At 34.7% G+C, this 21,129-nt stretch overlaps 2 protein-coding genes and 2 pseudogenes across 4 annotated transcripts; all 4 read left to right on the top strand.

The window, feature by feature from the left end:
• Positions 1 to 5: 5 nt before the first annotated feature.
• Positions 6 to 2,517, top strand: LOC147287221 (uncharacterized; annotated as a pseudogene). The gene is made up of 5 exons (XR_015121684.1): positions 6 to 832; positions 954 to 1,016; positions 1,112 to 1,162; positions 1,257 to 1,679; positions 1,781 to 2,517. The product of XR_015121684.1 is annotated as an uncharacterized LOC147287221 (transcript).
• A 4,598-nt stretch (positions 2,518 to 7,115) lies between these two features.
• Positions 7,116 to 10,357, top strand: LOC147287220 (putative LRR receptor-like serine/threonine-protein kinase At1g05700; annotated as a pseudogene). The gene is made up of 10 exons (XR_015121658.1): positions 7,116 to 7,331; positions 7,418 to 7,969; positions 8,112 to 8,599; positions 8,700 to 8,838; positions 8,959 to 9,030; positions 9,199 to 9,270; positions 9,366 to 9,446; positions 9,644 to 9,807; positions 9,925 to 10,148; positions 10,242 to 10,357. The product of XR_015121658.1 is annotated as a putative LRR receptor-like serine/threonine-protein kinase At1g05700 (transcript).
• A 238-nt stretch (positions 10,358 to 10,595) lies between these two features.
• On the top strand, positions 10,596 to 11,789 carry LOC147287219 (putative LRR receptor-like serine/threonine-protein kinase At2g28960). Its single transcript, XM_086239118.1, has 3 exons — positions 10,596 to 10,658; positions 10,763 to 10,952; positions 11,162 to 11,789. The coding sequence occupies exons 2-3, from the start codon at positions 10,801 to 10,803 to the stop codon at positions 11,571 to 11,573; spliced, it is 564 nt and encodes a 187-aa protein (XP_086095244.1). The 5' UTR covers positions 10,596 to 10,658; positions 10,763 to 10,800; the 3' UTR covers positions 11,574 to 11,789.
• A 4,674-nt stretch (positions 11,790 to 16,463) lies between these two features.
• Positions 16,464 to 18,390, top strand: LOC147287218 (uncharacterized). Its single transcript, XM_086240892.1, has 2 exons — positions 16,464 to 16,890; positions 18,038 to 18,390. The coding sequence occupies exons 1-2, from the start codon at positions 16,464 to 16,466 to the stop codon at positions 18,388 to 18,390; spliced, it is 780 nt and encodes a 259-aa protein (XP_086097018.1).
• Positions 18,391 to 21,129: the final 2,739 nt, after the last annotated feature.

The raw sequence follows: 21,129 nt of genomic DNA, 5'->3' as shown, positions 1-21,129 counted from the left end.
AATTTTTCCATAAAATTTCAAGCTTTGGGTTTCAGAATTTTTCCATAAAATTTCAATATTTGGGTTTTGGAATTTTTTCCATAAAATTTCCATTATTGGGTTTTGGAATTTTTCCATAAAATTTCAATATTTGGGTTTAGAAATTTTTTCCATAAAATTTCCATTATTGGGTTTCGGAATTTTTCCATAAAATTTTAATATTTGGGTTTAGGAATTTTTTCCATAAAATTTTCATACTTGGATTACGGAATTTTCCACAAAATTTCCATTTTTTTTTTTTGACAGTCTGTATGTGAGACAGGTTGTCATGAAAAAAAAGTAAGAAGGAAAAGTCTTTTCTGAAACAAGGAGAAGCAAGAAGAAGGAGAAGTCTTTTCCAAGACAAGGAGAAGCAAGAGAGTAGATCGTGACTGATTGATCAAGACAAGATCAATGTTGCTGGGTCTAGATGAAAAGATACTCTTCAAGCTAGACATTTGAGATATCTATGTCCAGCTTGAGGGGGGTGTTGAAATGAGTGTCTGCTATTAATGGCGTAGAGTCAACGTTTGTCATTAATTGAGGTTAATTGCCTAATGTGCTACATAATTGGATGCTTAAAATCATGCATTTGTAATTAAGTTAGATTTGTAATTAAGACAGATTTGTAATTAAGTTAGATTTGTAAAATCATGATCTTCAACAGATATTACTCTGGGTATAGTGCAATGCTACCCTAACTTAGCCACTGAGTGGAATGGGTGGAGTTGTCTGCTCACCGTTTTGGCTGAAAGTCCTATGGACTTCCAGAGTGGAAGTAGGCTTGGATTCTGGGAAAGATGCATCTACCCTTGTCAGTTTTTTTCTGATTTACTTTTAAAATTTGCTCCATCTCTAATTAATTAAATGTCTAAATACCCTGCATACCAAAAAACAAATTATTATATTTATCTACTTTCTATGTTTGAGTTTAGATGTTCCAGTGAAAGTCAACTGTACATCAACAGACTCCGTAAAATCAGAATCAACTTATAAAGGTCAGATTTGAACGTACTGCAACTAGTGATTTTTAGCTGCGGGACCTGTAATGATTTAAGACAGTTTTGTTAATATATTTCTTTGTTGCGCGCAGTGCTTGATTGGTTGAAAGGAATATGCTGGAAGGCTCTTTTAGGCTTGACTGGTTCTAATCTTAATCCTCCATCTTAATTTTCTTTCACATCAACAGCTCACAGCTGTATATATAGCTGCAACTAGTTAATTACATTGTGTTGCAGGTGTCAAGAAAGTGTACGTTACAAAATTGACACACCAATCTTCCCTCCAATTGCTACGACTAGTTATTAAACAAGTTTCCCTTATGGATACCGCCAAGGCTGATCAGTTTCTAGGGTGGGCAGATCCCATTGGTAAAGCTGCACAATATGGTACAGTCGAAATTATAAAACAAGTCCTTGGAGCATTTCCAGATATATTTTGGTCTGGCCAGCAGCTCAGAATTGCTATTGAAGCTCGGCAAGAGAACGTTTACAGTCTTTTCAATGCGCTGATTGCACGTAATCAGATTGGTTATAGATGGAATATGAATTCGCATGATAATATCTTGTTTCAAGCAGCAAATTTGGCACCCGATCGATCGTCAACTGTCATCTGTTCCAGGTGCAGCTCTACAACTGCAAAGCGAGTTGCAATGGTTTAAGGTCTACTTAATTTCATTACTTGGAATATCTTAAGTTTCACAATATTAGTGGAATGAATGAATGCATTAACGTAGTACTAATATTTTCTTAATTGTACGTAGGAAGTGGAGAAACTAATTAGCTTTTCACAAAGAATGATACAAAACGATGAAAAGAAAACAGCTCGGGAAGTATTCACAGAAAAGCACAAAGATTTGAAGGAAAAGGGAGAGACATGGATGAAGGATACAGCAAATTCTTGCATGTTAGTGGCGGCTCTCATTGCCACTGTTGTTTTCACTGCAGCGTTTACTGTTCCCGGAGGCAACGACGGCGACAAAGGCATTCCAATTTTCTTGCAGAAAAAATCATTCATGATCTTTATTGTTTCAGATGCACTCTCTTTGTTCGCTTCTTCCACTTCCATCTTGATGTTCTTATCGATCTTGACCGCACGCTATGCGGAAGAAGACTTTCTGGTGTCACTGCCCAAGAGAATGATAATAGGTCTCACTTCTCTCTTTTTTGCCATGGCAACCATGATGATAGCTTTTGCGGCAGCTTTAGCAATCGTTTTAGGAGACAAAATTTCATGGATTGCCATTCCTGTCACTGTTCTGGCTGCTTTCCCAGTGGCTATGTTTGTAATGCTACAGCTTCCTCTGTTTGTAGAAATGGTCAAATCAACTTACGGAAAAAGGTTTCGTCCTCAAAGAATTTGGTGATTCATTCAATTAACAAACAGAATAATTAAGGTTCTCGCTCAGATTATTTGTGTAATCAATATGGATCCAACTTTTTTTCTTTTTTGATTAAGGGGAAAATATTGTGTGCTATTGTTGATATATATATTGTGCTATACTGATCATGTATGTACTGTAAAGTACCTTTTCTATTGTTTTTCTTAATTGTAATTAGTAGTGATCACTAGTGCCCTTAGTTCTATTAAGAGCATCTCTTCTTTTTCCAATAATTTCCTTAAATTTAAAAATAATTTTGAAGAAAAAATTCAATTTGGGAAAGATCTCGAATGCTAGAGTTGAAATTCTCTCCAAATATTTTTTACCTAATGCCTATTCTCCCTTATTATGGGAGAATTTGGAAAACCGGATCCATTTAATTTTATTTGGAAAAAAATTGAGAAATCTCAAATTTAGAGAGATTTTAGGAAACAATTCAAACTTTATTTTATATCATTTTTTCTCAAATATAAATTTGAAGAAGAGTTTAGAAAAGGGTTAGAGATCCTCTTAAAGACGAGTTCAGTTTTCTTAATTAACAACTAAACTAAATATTGAGACCTCACATTATACCCTAAACAACTAAATTAAACTATATATATATAGACCCCTTCAGCTGTGAAATTCCACATTTAGGTTTATTTGTGAGATTTTATAAAGGGAGACTTAGAGTCCAGTCTATTTTATGAGTCTTTTTTATACTAAAACCGGTAGTGATTTAGGGTTTTTAATTAAGTTATTTTATTTTTCTTCCTTGACGGCTTTATGTTAGGTTTTAACTCAGTCTCTACAAAGCCCACTTTATACTCTAGGAGGGGAAGTATCCTTCAAATCGGGAAAGAACTTGATTATGAATTAAAAGGATTTTCTTATAAATTAAAAGGAATTTATTATAAATTAAAATGATTTTCTTATAAATTATTATGAATTAAAAGAATTTTCTTATAAATTTTAAAACACCCCCAGTTTCTATTTAAAAACTGTTTTTCTAAAGGACTTAAGCCTAATTATCTCATTTATAAATACCCCCTGAGATTTTTTCGTGTTTTCACATATACCCTCTAAAATTTCAAAAATTACAGCGAGACCCTCTTAGATTTTAAATCGTTTTCACATAACCCATTCCGTTAAAATTTCGTCCAAATTTGATGACATCATCATAAAAACATTTCTAAATGACGAGTTTAACCTTATAGTATTTATATGCACACCTCCTGAGGTTTATCATGCTTTCACATAACCCCCTAAGGTTTCAGAATTTACACAAACACCCCTAAGGTTTTAACTCAATTACAAAAAAGTCTTTGAAGTTTCAACATTTTCACATATATAACTCTTTAATCACAAACAAGCATGACAAAAATGCTAAAATACCAAAGTAACCTACATACTATTTGGCTGATATAATATATCTTTCTTACATGTTGAAAAAAAAATACCGATCTTGAAATTTTAAAATATTGCTAAACCAAATACGTGTTTCTTTTTATGTAATTCAATTATTTGCTAAATAATCCATTTATTTCATGTATAAAGAATTCTTGTCGGGGAAAAAAAAACACTCATTTATTTGATTGAGATATATATTCTAGAAAAAAAAAATTCATATGTTCATAAGTATATATTAAGACAAATAAATTGCAATAGTTGAATTTCAAAAACATTATCTTTTAATATGTCAAAAAAGTGTTACTATTGAGAAATGTTATTTTAGTATTTACAAGATTATGCCATTTATATTTGTGATTAAGTGGTAACGTAAAAAAAGGCTAAAACCTCGGGGGGTTATGTGAAAATATAATAAACCTCAGGGGGTGTTAGTGTAAATGAACCCTAAGGTTAAATTTGTCAATTGGAGATATTTTTGGACAGAATTTTAATAGAAGGAGTTATGTAAAAACAATTTAAAACCTCAGGATGTCTCATTGTAATATTTGAAATCTCAGGGGATGTACGTGAAAACACGAAAAACCTCATGGGGTGTTTGTGTAATAAACCCCCATTTAATAGGTGACAATAACACCACTCTTAGGCTTAGTTTGGGATTGATGTGAGAAAAAACAGCTGTGAAGTAAAGTCAGCTGTGAAGTAAAGCAGTTGAGTGTTTGGTAAACTATATTTTCAAAAGTGCTGTGCGTACAAAAAACAGTATGAAGGTGTTTGGTAAATCGTAATGTAAAACTGTTGTGGCTCTATTTATTATTACTAAAATGAGAGTATTATGGGTAAAATAAAATTTTCATTGTTGTTGTGATTCATTGCAGCTTTCAAAAGCATCTACAAACTTGCTTTCTATTTTTACTGTGAGGAGTTGAGAATTGTGGGACAAAGCACTTTTTTATTTTTTTACCAAACACCAAAACTGCTGTGGATGATTGAGAATTGTCATCCACAGCAGCTTTTGGGTCCTCCACAACAATCCCAAACGGGGCCTTATACAATACAACATTGGTTCAAACTCAAATGTAAGTATAGTGAGCGGCCCAAAAAAAATGTATGTATAGTGAATAACTAGATAGGTGCTTGACATGATCGAACAACATTAAAAATTACCCATTGTTATAAAGTAAATGATTTTAAAGTCCACTTTACAACCCATATGATAAATAAACTCACATAATGTTCTTAAATGTAAAAAAGGTACGGTTCACCTAATAAGAAATAAAGCCACCTTTTAAAAAAAGAGGTGCTGAAACTGACAAAAAAAAAAAAAGCTAAGGACACATTTGGTGTTGTACAGTGCCGATTACCACTGTTCGACAAGAACTTTGTATTGATAACCACTGTACGACATTGGCTTTGCAACGACAAACATGAAAATGGTTGATGTGACTTATAAGGATTTTTTTGTGTTTTATGTTGATTTTATATATGCTCTTTTGACATGTTTATGTAAAAAAAAAAAAAAGATCGAAAGCATATATATATATATATATAAGTAGCATTTTTAATCGGTGTTGCTGCATAGTGAATATAGCCATTATTGAACAGTGACTATAATTGCCATTGTTCAACAATGTCAATACTTCATATGCGGAAAAAAAAATGCAGTGGTTTTCACGTGTTTTCATTAAAATGGACTAAGTTTTGACCGATTTTGTTATATTGAACTTAAAAAAAATATCTATTTTTCATTCTGGATTTGAATAGGAAAAAAAAAAAAAAAACCCTTGTTATTAATACTTAATAAGAAAGGGCTATTAGCAATTAATAATGGGTAAATTATTAATTTTGGATCTTTCATTGCATTGACCCACTCGATTCATTATGGATAATTTATCAGTAAATAGTAATGGATCTTTCAAGCCCATTGACTCGCTCAAGCCACCGACCTCTACGTTCAAAGAAGATAGAGTTCAACCAGCGGTCCTTTTTGGTCTTTGAAGGCCCAATGGCCCCACTCAAATATCTGACCAAAAGACTCGAAGACTGACCCAAATCATGCTACAAAATAAAGTTGATATGCTAGTATGACCCATGGCCCCGCTGTAACAAACCTCTACGCGGAAGATTTAAGGGCTGATTTGACATTTCTATATGTCATATATTTATATTGAATAAAAAAACTATACATACTTTTTTTTTAGTGGCCAATAAAAAAACTATACATACATTTTTTTTTTTTGGCCACTAAAAAAAAAAAAAAAAAACTATACATACTTAAATAGAAAAAAAGTGAACACTGTCAACATCTAATCTAATGATAAAAATGGTGTATATAAAAAATGAAAAAAATTAGAACGTTTAACTCAAAATTAATTGACAATAGGCGAAAATATCTAAAGATCCTTATGAATAATTACATAAGACTTATAATTTTTTAAAATAAAATAACACACTTCATATTCTCACAAAACATGCCCGTTTGAATGCTAAATTTTTCCACAGCCGCGTTCCAATTAAACTTTGGTCTATAACGACTAAAGAAACAATCAAATCATTTTCTTGTTATGGAAGGTGCCCTGCTTCTTTTTGCCAGAGACGACCCAACTCATGCACGTACATGCAGCATTTCTGTGTGAACCTTACTATCTTAGACTTGACTTGGCTGTACTTCGCTTCTGTGTTACTTCTTTTATGGTCACTTTTTGAATCAACTAATTAATGGGTAGTTTATGCAGAGCACAGAAATTGTGTCATTAATTCTTCTTGATGTTTTTATCCAAATAAAAAAGAAATGAAGAATGCAGAGTTGCTCAGTTTGCATGCTTTGCGATACATGCACAAACAATATATTGTGCATTTGTGCATTACTCTTTACTGTAGGCTATGGCTAGTTTTTAACTCATTAACTTTTTCATTGGATATATCCAGGTTTTAAATGAAGCCCACTCATGAAGTAAAACATGAAAATTTGCATAGTTAAGCGACTAGTCAAAAGTTGAGTCCGAAAAACAATTTCCCAGATTTTTATTGAAAGAAAATGTATACCAAGAACTTCAATCTAATTTTATATTTTTCAAATTGTTGTTTGCTAGGAATTTTATTGACCACGGGTATCTTTGAAATATATACAGTACAGCAATTAGTTTACTCGTAGGCTTAACAGTTAACACGTATTACCTCAACTATTAATATAACAAACTATATATTAATTAATAAATCAATTATCAGGCTGACCCCCAGTAAATGATGATATGGGCCACGGTGTTCCTCCATCATAAATTCATGGAAGCCAGGTACCAAAATCAGTCTCCATGAGTACAATAAACAACTTCCAACTTTTAGAAAAGGCTTTTGTCCACTTACAGATTTTATATATAAATTATGATATTCATTGAAGACATATTTGCGTCTTGCTACGCTTGTTTTCAGAGTTTAATTTTGATGTCCCTCCGGACAATGAAGCAATTCATCCTCAACTTTGCAGTACTGCTTGGTGGTTTAGCTCTTAATTACCTTATGCTCCTAGTTCATGCCCAGTCTCAATCAGGTTTATATGAACACCTGCACTATTATAATAATATTGTTTATTTTGTTCAGCATATATTATATATGTCTGCATGTCTTTCTTTGTAGGCTTCATTAGCATAGATTGCGGCCTAGTGGGTATTTCTAGCTACAGTGAAACGAATACAGGCATCAACTATGTTTCAGACACCAACTTCATAGACACCGGTGAAAATAACGTGGTATCATTTGAATACAGCAATACAAAGCAACAGCCGTACGAGTCTCTTAGAAGCTTCCCTCAAGGAACCAGGAACTGTTACAAACTAAAGGTTACAAGTGGCACCAGATATTTGATCCGAGCAATTTTCGTTCATGGGAATTATGATGGAAAAAACGAATTGCCAGATCGAGTTTGAACTACATCTCGGACCCAATTTGTGGGATTCAGTGAAGCCTTGGAATGGCTCCATTGACGAGGTCAAGGAAGTCATACATGTCTCTACGCGAAGCTACATACATGCATGTTTGTTTGGTGAACACAGACTCTGGGGTTCCATTTATATCAGCAATTGAGCTCAGGACCTTACCTAGTGACACTTATGAAACACAACAGAACCAGTCCATGGCACTTGTCTCGCGCTATGACACGGGTGTTATAGCTAAGCGCAATGCATACAGGTGAGTACTCATTAATTGTTTGAGTAGTCAATTAATTTTGGGTTGGATATTCTAATTCTACATTCAATAAATTGTAGTCCCTGAACTTTTGATTCGATATATAGGATAAAATGTCTCTGTGTCTGTGTGTTAATTAATTCAGGTACCCAGCGGATATTCATGATCGCTTCTGGCAATACTATAACAAGGATGATTGGACACAGTTGAACACCTCATCCATCGTCGACTATGATGATAACAACAGTTACCAACCACCATCTGATGTTATGCGCACTGCTGCCACCCCAAAAAATAGAAGTGATTCCTTGGTTATTACTTTCTGGCCGCCTCAGAATGCTGATAGAGATGCAGAATATTATAGTTACTTGCACTTTGCAGAAGTTGAAAAGCTCCGACCCAACCAGTCTAGGCTGCTCTATACTATAAGGAAAGGAAGCATTTATGGGCCATTTGCTCCTGAATACTTGTACACAACTACTATTTTCAGCAGAAAGCCTTGGAGTTTTACAGGACAATATTTTAATATTACTATCACTGCAGCTGATAACTCTACCCTTCCTCCCATCCTCAATGCTTTCGAGATTTATATAGCAAAGAAATTCTCAGAATCAGAAACAAACCAACAAGATGGTAAGTAATTATTACCTTATTATTTAGCCACTATGCAATTAAATGATTAATTGATTTAATTTGATGGGGCTTTCGATCTGTTTGTGTATGAAAATATTAGTTGGTGCAATCACAAACATCAAGTCAAGTTATAATATTGGAAAGAACTGGCAAGGAGATCCATGTGCCCCTCAAAAGTACTCATGGGAAGGTGTCAAGTGTAGCTATCCTGAAAATGAGCCCCCAAGAATCATATCCTTGTAAGTATCATTGTCTCTATTACACACAAAGTTAGTCATGATCGATCATGACATATATTCATATTAATTAATTCAAGTTCTTATTGTGTTTAAAATACGGAACATATATGCAATCTGCAGGAACTTGTCCTCAAGTGGATTAACAGGGCTCATAGCTTCTTCTATTTCCAATCTCAGCATGATACAGACTTTGTAAGTATAAATGTGACAATCAGTTTCCAAACTAATGACAAGGTAGAGTGGTAAACAGCATGTGGTCAGAATTTCATTTGTCACAATCTGTTTAATGATCAACAAGGTATCAGATCAGAATTTCATTTGTCACAATCAGAAATGAGTTGATGCTGCTCATGATTTCAGGGATTTATCGAACAACAACTTAGCAGGAGTAATTCCAGATTTTCTCTCTCAATTCCCAAATTTAGCTGCCCTGTAAGTTATTTGGTTAAGCATGAACTGCAAATGATAATAATTAATTAGTTAGAAAGCATAGTGATGATGGATACATGCTTAATTTACCTTTGCAGAAACTTGGAGAAAAACAACCTGACAGGCTCCGTTCCGGTAGGGTTGATAGAAAGAGGAAAGAATGGTATGCTATCATTGAGGTAAGCTTTATTTAGAAAGCCATGCCCTTTAAACTTTTTGTTTGACTCACCTTAAAAGTGCTGTGTGTTAGAGCATAGGTCAATTGTACCGTAGATGTTAACATCTGCTAGCTACTAATATTAAATAGGAATATATAATTGGTAATTATAATTAATCAAAAACTAACTACAGTTTCCATCAACCATTTTGATGTCAGTTTGTGCGAAAATCCAAATCTATCCGAAAATGTTTCTTGCAAATTAACAAAGAAGAAGAAGAAGAATTTTGTTATTCCTGTAATAGTGTCAATCATTGGAATTTTCGTCCTATTAACTGTAGCAGCAATCTGCTGGTGGCGATTTCAAAGGAAAATACAACATGGTAAGACTTCAACATATTTGTTAATTGATCATTTGGAGATAAATAATGAAGGCTGATGGTTTTGATCGTAAAAATATGCAAGCATAGATGCTCATTAAAATTGCAATGGCCTTATAGGAGATGTCACAGATGCAAACGCCACCATTCAATTTGGGTCATTGGAGTCGACAAAACAAAAGTTTACATATTCTGAGATACTCAAGATCACCAACAACTTCGAGAGGGTTCTTGGCAAAGGTGGATTTGGAACAGTTTATCACGGATGCATAGACAAAACTCAAGTAGCTATCAAGATTCTCTCGCCGTCATCAGTTCAAGGGCTTCAACAATTTAATGCAGAGGCACGTTTGTGTCCAAATAAACTAACACAATGTTTCTAGATCAATCATATATGATGAACTAAGATTTGGAGTTTGCCGTGTCTTAAATTACAGGTTGATATTCTTATGAGAGTTCATCATAAGAATTTGACAAGCCTTGTTGGATAGTGCAATGATGGAACCAACTTAGGACTTGTCTACGAATACATGGCCAATGGAAACTTACAGGAACATCTTTCAGGTTTGGCTACAATTGAAATTATCCAGTAGCAAAATTCACTATTAATTTCTCTAGTATTAATTCTAAACTTTGGAGAGTCAATAACTCAATCATCAGAGGCTTTGTATATGCTTGAAACTTTGAAACTTTACAATTAATTCTATACTCTGAAACTTTCTTGCATCACTCATGAATGAGGTTCTTTTGCATGAGAAAGGCTTAGTCTCTTTAATTTTAAATGTATGTAGATGGCAGATCAAATATCTTGACTTGGGAAGACAGACTTCGAATAGCAACAGACGCTGCACAAGGTCTGCAACTAAATAAATGATTGTCATGATTCTTTATTTAGTTAGCATTTCCTTTTATCTTCTTGAATTTTTTGTGTAAGTGATGCCTAAATTTTGAAATGCAGGAGTGGAGTACCTGCACTATGGTTGTAAGCCACCTATAATGCACAGGGATGTGAAATCAACAAATATCTTGCTGAATGAAAGTTTCCAAGCCAAACTTTCTGATTTTGGCCTATCCAGAAACTTCCCTACCAATGATGGGACTCAGGCGTCCAGCCTTGTTGCTGGTACTCCAGGGTACCTTGACCCTCAGTAAGTATTTTTCGTTTTTAATTTACCCATGATCATTTTAGTATTAAAACTATTAGCACTTCAGTGAATCAAATTGCAAGCATCAATTAAATAAAACAACAAGCCAACAAGAGCAATGAAGAAAGAAACTATAAATTAATTGACCTTTGGGTAAAATCTTTTGCATCAGAAGATATGACCTGAGTTGAATTGCATGATTTGGCTTGCAGGTTCTACCTATCAAACAGGTTAAATGAGAAAAGTGATGTTTATAGCTTTGGAATTGTGCTGTTGGAGATCATAACAAGTCGACCTGTTATATCAAGAATGCATGAGAGAATTAACATCAGTCAATGGGTTGGTTTCATGCTTGCAAAAGGAGACATTTACAGAATAGTTGATCCAAGGTTAGAGGGAAATTTCAATGTCAACTCAGTCTGGAAAGCTGTGGAAATAGCAATGGCATGTGCATCTATAAGTGCCATCAAAAGGCCACTCATGAGTCAGGTAGTGGTGGACTTAAAGGACTGTATGGCAACCGAACTGGCTGGGACGAAACAGAACCACGAAACTGGATTAACAGATTCCATTGAGATGATGCCTGACAATTCGATCATTAATCTAACTCCCTCAGTTAGGTAGAAGTACTTATCAATATGGATAAAATAATGGGAATTGGGACTGTATTATTTCAATCCTGCAGTTTACCACGTGTTAAAATCTTCAGGTTTTATGGTCTTAATAAACAAACTCTTTGGAATAGATACTGTTATAGACAAGGCTAGCTAGGTTTATTTTATTATGTTTAGGATTTGGATTTATATTGTAAGCGGTATTTTTTATTTTTAGCATCTTAGGGTTGTTCTATTTAAATTAAGCGTTATTTTGTATGCATTTTAGTCAAGTCGTCTTCTTCTGTTATGTAGACTTCTTGTTCATTTTTAATCAATGAGAGTGTTTTTTGCATCTGTTTGTTCTTTTGTTGGATTTTTCTTCTATTGATTTTGTAACGGATACCATTTTATATATGCATGGATTGCAACTAAATTCATAAGTACATAATGCATCTTGTTGAGAAAGGAGGCTGACTGCATGTGCAAGAATTTTGATGGTTTCACTATTAGCGCCTATGAGGGACCAAATTCTCAAACCAAAAACAAAAACCACTTATCACCTATTACCTATTTTGTCAAGGTAATAACTTTTGACATTTTTTTGGTGCTAAGGGGGCGAAGCCAACTTTTGACATTTTTGGAGCTAAAAATACTGTTACTTAAACATGTATATATGTGTATACAAACTACAAAGGTATCAACATTACTGTCCACATAACAATTTTTTGAGCCTTTGTATGCCTGTGTTTGGGCTTTCTCTGGTCCGTCTTTGTGGCTTTAATAATTGCAAGAGAGAGCTTCTAAATGTACCTAAAAATTCCTTTAATTTCCCACCCCCGAAAAACTTTTCCCTTCAATCTTAGCCCTCAATTAAAAAAAAAAAAAGAATTAATTAGACATACTTCCATTCAACGTGCAATATTGTGCTATATATTGGTTCTTTTTTGTTGATTAAATTGGGTTTAAATTAATGGAACATGCCAATTTGACCTTGCAATTAACCCAAAATTAAGGATGAATTATTCATTAAATTATTGTAAGTGGACTTCCTTGGGAACTTAATTATATGCTCTTATATAATTATTTGTTTTGTATAATTTATTAAAGGTCAGATTGAGATTAATTAAAAATTTCTCAACACTAGCTAATTAAATAGAAGTGGCATTGATATATATAAATATAAATTTCTCAACGTACACTAAGCTTAAGCTAAATAGAAGTGGCATTGCTTTGCTATGCTTGAAGTCGAAAATTATTCCTCCTTAGTTGTCTCCCTAGCTTGTTTATAAGGAGGTTGATGTTGCTTACTCTCCGTTTAGTTTTGCTAATAGCTGCTGCTGCTTTTTGGTGGGTTTGCTAATTGCTTGGTGAGGCATGTGTATTGATTTTTGTGCTGATCGTTTAGCCTAGCTCCTTAAATATGGGGAGAGATTTAGATGTTCATTGGTTTAATTTTCTCCCTCCCAAAGTCTGCTCTTTACTTTCTATTAATGCTCTTGATACTCCCTAGTCCTTGTCTAAGAGATGTAGTTGTTTAGATTCTTCTTTTGAGCTTCGGCTCCTCTTGTACCAAAAATAATAAATAAATAGTCGTGACATTGATATATATATATATAATTCGACAACTTCCGATGCTAATAATTCTAATTACACGTGTGGAAAGCATTATTCAGTTAACAAGTCATTTCATCAGGCAAATGAAAGGCCAAGATCTGCATATAAATATCCTGAAAATTAAATAATTAATGCCTGCAACCATTTAATATATCCAACTCAACGTTTGTTCTGACTTTTCATTAGTATGTTGTTACAACTTACAAGAACATGTTGTCTAAGTCAAAACCAAATAAGAAGTATATATATATATATATATATATCCATTGTTTATGTTAGCTGTTTAGCTGCTTAATCTATAGACTCACCTTTTCCTTTTCTTTTTATCTCCCAACTCTTTCTCCTGCAACCCTCTTTTTGAAACCCTAGATCGATCTTCATACCTCCACCTTCATCACCCTCTCTCCTATTCCATACTTCCCCTCCATAATCGATATTTTTTTTCATCCTACTCGGACTCACTCCTAAAACCCAAATTTGGACTTACTTTCCTCCTGCCTAACTGGCCATGTGCCATCTCTATGGGTGCCGAGCGGTTCGCCCCCGTCACCCCTAACCCATACTTGTTTGTGTGTTTGTTCCATCTTGCAGGGGATGTTATTGCCATTTTCGAAGGTTAAGTTTATTATTTGGGTTTTTTCCATTGTTGCTCGATTTGGATCTTTGTGTTATCTCGGGGTTTCTTTCGGATTTGGTTGTTGTTTGGATGCTAGAATGCGTGTCTCGACATGGCTCACCTCGCAACGACCCTCCGTGGGTGGGTGCGGCGTTGTGTTAGTGGCGGCGACTGCTCCCCATTCCTCTCGAATTAGGGGTTTTTTTTTTTTTTTTTTTTTTTTTTAATGTTTTCTTCTTCTTTGTCTGTTAGCGCTCTGCCTACCCCTTCTCTTTCTGAGCTGGGCCTCTGGTAGTGTGGGCTCATGTTCTGTTTTAGGCCTTTTTTGGCTTTGTGTTTTCCTAACTTGGTTGGTGCCTTTTTTAATGAAGTTTGTTGATCAACCCAAAAAATATATATAGACTCACCAATAAACGCAATCTAAGTCTAAAATTTAAATATATCATATATAACTATATAAGTCATTTCCTGGCCAAAAAAAAAAACCTATATAAGTCATATATATTAATGAATTTGGTTTCTATTTTGGCTAAAAAATGATTTCCAATGCTTATACTCTTTCTTTGCTCTTCAACCATGGAAATTGTGATGATGAATTTCAAGAAATTCGCAGTGGTAGTTGGAGGCAAACTCATAGGTAAGATGGTCGATAAAGTTCCCAGTTGGTTCCAAAGAATTTTGCCGTTCGGGAATTCGACACTGGATTCTCTTAAGGACATTGAGCAGGAGTTGAGAGAGATATAATTGTCAATCAAAACAACTGCAAGAATGAAAAAGCTTTTCTCAGTTTGCTTTTCACATTTAGAATTATAGAATGTCAAACTGTTTCAAGGAAATGAAGGTGATGACGGCGGTGCGGCGATCGATACCGCCGTCTTTCAAGCGATACATAATTCTTCTTTGTTCAACATCCGTTTGTGTCGCACTAATCGGAGGTCCTCCTATAACTGTCTTACACAGGTTTTTCAATTCTATCCTTTCTGTGACTAAATTATATGTCAGCATATTTAAGCATTTATTATAATAAATTTACCAATATATATGTGACTAAATTACAACAACATTACCCAGCATTAAGTTTCTCCCAATATCTCATATAATTGCAATATTTTAAGCATTTATTATAATAAAATTATTAATGCTCAAGAGTTGGTATTTGCAATATTTTACTTTTTTCATTTTAAAGATGTGTCAATAGTCATCTCATTCTTACCAATATTTGACCATAATATGAATGTGACAGCAACATATCATGAAAAGATACTTCATTTAAAAAAAGAAGTCATGTTTGTATGAGTATTTCTAACACACATTCTACAACTACCTTGTCATATTTACAATAATAATGTTACCGTTAGACTTGCTAAATTTATTGTCAAATTTACTTACCAAATAATATGTATACATATTAGTATTTAAAAGAAATGAAATTCATAATGAACACATATATTTAAATAAATGGAAGACCAACACACATCCATTTTGATCACTTACTCTTCCAAATGTGTCCCTTCTTTTGTCATGGGATATGGGCTCATGGACATTTTTGTTTGCCATTGGTCCAGCCCATTCTCCAAGTCTACGAATTTGGCTGGCCTATACGGGCCCTCAGTCATCAAATCCTAGAATAAGAGCTTCACAAGTCAGTCCAATATTTTATCTTCTCTCTTAGACTAATACTTTACTGTTTTTTGATTTTTTTATTGAGCTCCAAAAATATTGTCTAGATATTTTTAATTTAAAAAATATCTAATATTATCTTAAAATTAATAATATTTAAATCTTAATATTATCCTAGTATTATCAAAATATTATCTTAATATTATAATATTATCATATGATATTATCTTAGTATTATTATATTATCATAAAATTAATTGTGAGATTTAAATTATATAAATCTAATAAAAATGCCATCAGCCCACAAAATAGAAAATAATAAAAAGAAAATAATAAAAAAGGAAGACTTGCACGTACCAGTCACACACAGTCATAATAATCCACAAACCCAATACTTGTAAAATGATACACAACAAGTATGAATACTTACCCCAAATAACTCACTTTTGTTTAAAACCGTTAGATTTTAAGAGATCTAAAGGCTAAAAAACTTTGTCATTACAAATTATAAAAATTCCTACTTAATTTAGCATGAGATCTTATTGTTGTCACAATTAAAGGTAAACAAAGTTAATTGGCCCAAAAAAAAGGTAAACAAGGATTTGGTACAGTTGGAAACTTAAGGTTTCCTAGTTTGAATCAGGAAATGAATCCGTTTCAGAGTTGGTATAGGAAATAAGCAGAACCTATTTAAATTCACCCTTTAAGCCACCTTCAATTCACAAAAACACCAAAATCTTGTTTTATGTTACTTGGAGCTTTAAATTTCCAAAAGGATTACACAACGTCAGGGGATCATCCAACATGACAATTAGCTAGAAGAGATGCTCATCCGCCTTCAAACTCCCAAAAGTGCAAGAAAAGAATTACTCGGCCATCTTCCCCGACGACGACGGTTTCTCCTTACTTAGAAGGCTTGTTCGAGAAAAGAGGGTTCGAGCGAGAGCATGCACTGGCCTCAATAATCAAGGGCTTGACTACTACACTGGAGCAAGACTTGCTGGAAGCTAGTTTGCTACTTTTCTGTACAAATGCTTGGACTCAATAAAAAAGGGTTCTACAAGAGAGATGGAGCTATCACTTCATGTCATAGGCTTAGTTGCTGGGTGGTATGCTTGGTTGTTTCTTCTTACAAGCATGGAGGGATGGAGACTCAGCCACAACTATTGGAAAGGAGCTATTTCTTACTTTTCAGACCTATTAGAGCAAAAGCATGGATTCCTTAGCGGAGCAGCTAGTGAAGCACTAGCTTTGATATTCGAAACAGATAGTCTTGACAAGTTCTGGAGTCAAGCAAAGGATTCGAGTCTTGTGAAGTATTCACACATGCGACGATTACTGAGAGAGAATGTGTTAAACAAACTTAAGCATGGACGTGTTTACTTGAACACAAGAAGTGATCATAAGATCACTAGTGCAAACAAAATTGATCACCAAGTTGTGAAATCTTTTGAGAGTTTTCGTTGCCCAAAAACATCTTTAAGCATCAAAAGCAGTGTTTTTAAAGGCGAGCTTCAGGCGCGCCTCAAGGCGCGAGTCATGGCGAGGCGGCGGCCGATTGCGCACGACGTCGCCGGACTGTGTAAAACGACTGAAAGGCGACGGAAAGGCGTTGAAGGCGTACGCCTCGCGACGGCAAGGCGTTGAAGGCGTTGAAGGCGTACGCAACCAAAGCGCCGCAAAACCCATGCCGCCAAAATTCAACCCATCGCAGGTGGTGGACGTCGACGTCCGAGTCAGCAGAGGCGACGTCGGCGCTGCCAGTTCGCTCACCCCCCAAGATCGGTCCGCGCAGTCTCCCCCCCAAGAAGATCGGAGAAGACATCCCAAAGAGACCGTAAAGGATTGGAAGTGCCTGGCCTCCTGGTTCCACGCGTGAAGAGGAGGGGGTTGGGTTGGGCTTGGGTGAGGGTGGGTGGGGTGGGGTGGGGTGGGGGTGGACTGCTGGGTTGGGGACCTTGAGGTGGGGGATGCTCAGGGTGGGGGGGGAAGGGAGGTAGAAGAATTATAGAAGGTGGAATTTATGGAAACTATCTACATTCCAATTTCTTGATTGGTTTTGACCTTGAAAAAATGCAGGTCTCCTTCAAGCAAACTGAATGCGCCAAGAGTACCAGTACTAGTACTAGTACAGCTGATATTGCCACTACTCCATTTTCCTATTTCTTCACCTACTTTTTAAATATTCTTTTAATTGCAAATTTGTGCTACTAGAAAATTAGTTAAAAGAATATATGTGAGCATTAATGGAGGTGACCATGAAAATCCATGTATATATGACTACTTGACTTACTCCTCCTCACTAATTTTTTAAAATATTAATTTTTTTATGTTCTATATATAGACTTATATATATATACTTACCTATTTACCTATTTATATATATGTTTACCTATATATATACTTATATTCTATATATATACTTGTAGCATGGGTTTGGTCTTATATTGTATATATATACTTATATATATATATATTATCTATTTATATATGTTTATATATATATATTTATAATTTTTTTATTATAAAAAATAATTCCAAAAAGCTTACGCCTTAACGCGTTGAGGCTTACGCCTCGCCTTCTACAACTAAAACGCCTCGCGTCATGTTTTTACGTCTGAAAACACTGATCAAAAGAAAAGGAATGTTGACATTTTCATTGTGGTATCGAATGATTCAGCTGCGGTTTCTGAGGAGTTTTTTGGGTGATGGATTTGAGAAACACATGGAGGAAAACGAGAAACTCCAGAACTTGTTCGAGTTTAATCCGAGTAAGAACAACAATTTGGGCGAAGAAATATTGTATGTGTCTACCACTGATAAGATCAGTGTTCGTTTCTTTCTACCTGAAGAAAGAGATCAAGAGAAGTTAACAAAGGAAGAAAGAAAGAAAGAGAGAGTTTGGAGGAATTCTGTTTTGGACAAGGCAAAGAGCCAATTAAGAAGCAAGCATCGGTTAATGTCACAGGAGATGAACAGCAGCTGCTATGATTGATCGATTGATGTTGTTCCAAGCTTTGCATGTGTTTAGTCTGTTTGCTCCTTTGTTATTATTATTTATTTTTTCCTCTTAATGTTGAGACCAAGTTAATAGTGGAAATGGCAAATCCATCCCTTTTTACAATTACTGGACCTCAGTCTAATATTGAAGGTTAGGAAAAACGTTCATTTATGCAAAACATTATAGCTAGTTAATTGAGTCACTGAAAATACTTCAATTAAAAGAAGTCTGCATATTCGAAAAACAATGCCATCATCTATTGCCAATCTTTGAGGTTAACTACAGCATATCACCTTGCATATATAATTAAAATATCAATCGGACTTGGAGTCCTTACCTTCAGACTCAAGTATTTGAACTCTCTTTTCATACCTTCCCTACTGCAGCAGGAATTATATATTCTCTAACTAAGTATGAAAAGTCAAGCTAGCATTTAAAAAAAAGGTTTCTCTAGAACAAAACAAAGAGTGTTTGATGAAACACTTGAAAAAGGGGTGTCTTACTTATTTCACATCGGAGACACTTCAAGCCCCATGCTTCCATAACCTTGTCCTCGTTGAGGACTGCCTGCAAAAAGATGATGCCATTCAAAATATTGATCTTAACCTAATATGTTAACTTACAAGGAAAATAAAATTTAGTTAAAGCTTATATATATATATATATATGACAATATTAAAGAAAAGTGTAGAATAACAAACTAGACTAAAGCCCCGTTAAGGATTGTTGTGGAGGACCCATATTCATGGTAGTTTGTGCATGGTGAATATATAGCTGCATTAATAGAATTGTCAACCTTATAGGAGGCCAGCTTAGCATCTACAACTTGCATTGGCACAAGAAATAAGAGAAAAGAGACTCCATTCAATACCCAGTAAAGAAAATGTACCAACCAAAGCACACAAACCCCATTCAAGAATGTGAGATTACCCTCAGGTAAAGCATACCATCAAACACAATGGTGGCATTGTCTTCGGTAGTTTTTGACCCTCCTATTGACTTCGTTTTTCAATACAATTAAGTCTAATAGTGTCAGTTTTATACTGATTCGAGATCTATAACTTAGTGTGTGAATTGCCATTTCCTTAAAAAGAGAATTAAGTCATATTAAATTTAATATATTGAGGAGCATTTCTGATTATATAAATATCTAAACAATAAATTTATGATTTTTATAGACCGAGCGCATAGGAACATATTGAGAAATAATCCATGTTCTAATAGGTACCTAAACCCTAAACATATAAAGAAAATAATTAAAATATACTTTGACTATATTACTCTTAACTTTTGTTGACAATTTTAACAGAAATTCATTTTGGTACCTATTAGATACAAAATAAAAATTAGTCCATAATTTATACCACCCAATTATAGCAAAAAATTTGTTGCCGCCCCCAGCCATTACCCAACAAACCAGCCACACCCTAAACACATCCTACCAATAGTTTAGGCTTCATAATTACTAGAATTTACATCTATGCCATTAACTAAGGCCACAGCCCAAAGAACCGTTGGAAGCCCACAAATTGCCAGAAGCCCACAAAATTCCAAAAACCCACAAACAAATATCCCACGATCTCCATCACGAAAACAGTTTCAGACCCTCTCTCCCATGAAAACAGTTTCAGACCCTCTCTCCCACGAAAACAGTTTCAGAACCCATCTCAGTTCAATTTGCCCCACTCCCTCCTCCAAGACATGCTGACGCACGCTGACATCACTGTAACTGAATTTTGGTGAAATTTTTTTTTTTTTTTCTAGAATTGAAGTTTTTGTTAAAACTCAATATTTCGCTAAAACTAAAATCAAACACTGAAATTGAATTTCATTACACTAAAACTGAATTTCAAGAATTCAGTTACACTGAAACTGAATTTCAAGAATTCAATTACACTGAAACTGAATTTCAGAAATTCAGTTACACTGAATTGAAGAATTCAGTTATAAATTCACTTACTGAAACTGAATTAAGTGATGAAACAATTACATCTTAACTAAAATGCAATTACACCTTAATTAAAACAATTACACATTTACTAAAATAATTACACTTCACTAAAACAGTTACACCTTCACTAAAACAGTTACACTTCACTAAAACAGTTACACCTTTACATGACAAAAAATAACAATTATATCAATTCATGCGTCGTGAGTACACGACAGTCGCCACTGCCTCGATCTGTTTCTACCTGCAAATTTGATTCATCATATTTCAGAACCATAATTTCATTCAAAATTCATTTAAAACTCATGTTTCACAAACTGAAATTGTTTCACGAACTGAAACTGTTTTAGGAAGTGAAACTGACTTTTCTAGAACTGAAACTGAATTTACACAGTTGCACTAATTAAAGAAACTGAAATTGAATTTACTGAATTCAGTTGCACTTGTCAATCGCCGAGGTACCTGTTTAAGACCAGACAGTTCAACAAATCAAACAAGGTTCACAAAATTGTTCGTTCAACGGCCGAGTCGGGCGGTGACCACCATGCACGGTGGCTACCCAGCCCCAATCAACACACATAAAATCATAGAACTCACCCAAAAATATTCTCGGACCTCAAATTGAGCTTTTAGGATTCGGAGGAGTCTGAACAGTAAAAAAAAACACCCAACCCGCTGCCACAAGTGGCAGATCTAACGGTGGCAGCAGCAGCCCAACCTGAAAACCAAGATTTGAGTTAAAACAACCCAACCAATAGCAAGAGCAGGTCGAGGGGACAAAG

Source organism: Dryas octopetala, chromosome 4 (assembly GCF_963921425.1).
Source record: "Dryas octopetala chromosome 4, drDryOcto1.1, whole genome shotgun sequence".
Classification (NCBI taxonomy): Eukaryota; Viridiplantae; Streptophyta; class Magnoliopsida; order Rosales; family Rosaceae; genus Dryas; species Dryas octopetala.
The sequence above is the reverse complement of the archived record's forward strand: the minus strand, read 5'-3'. Positions and strand labels throughout refer to the sequence as shown.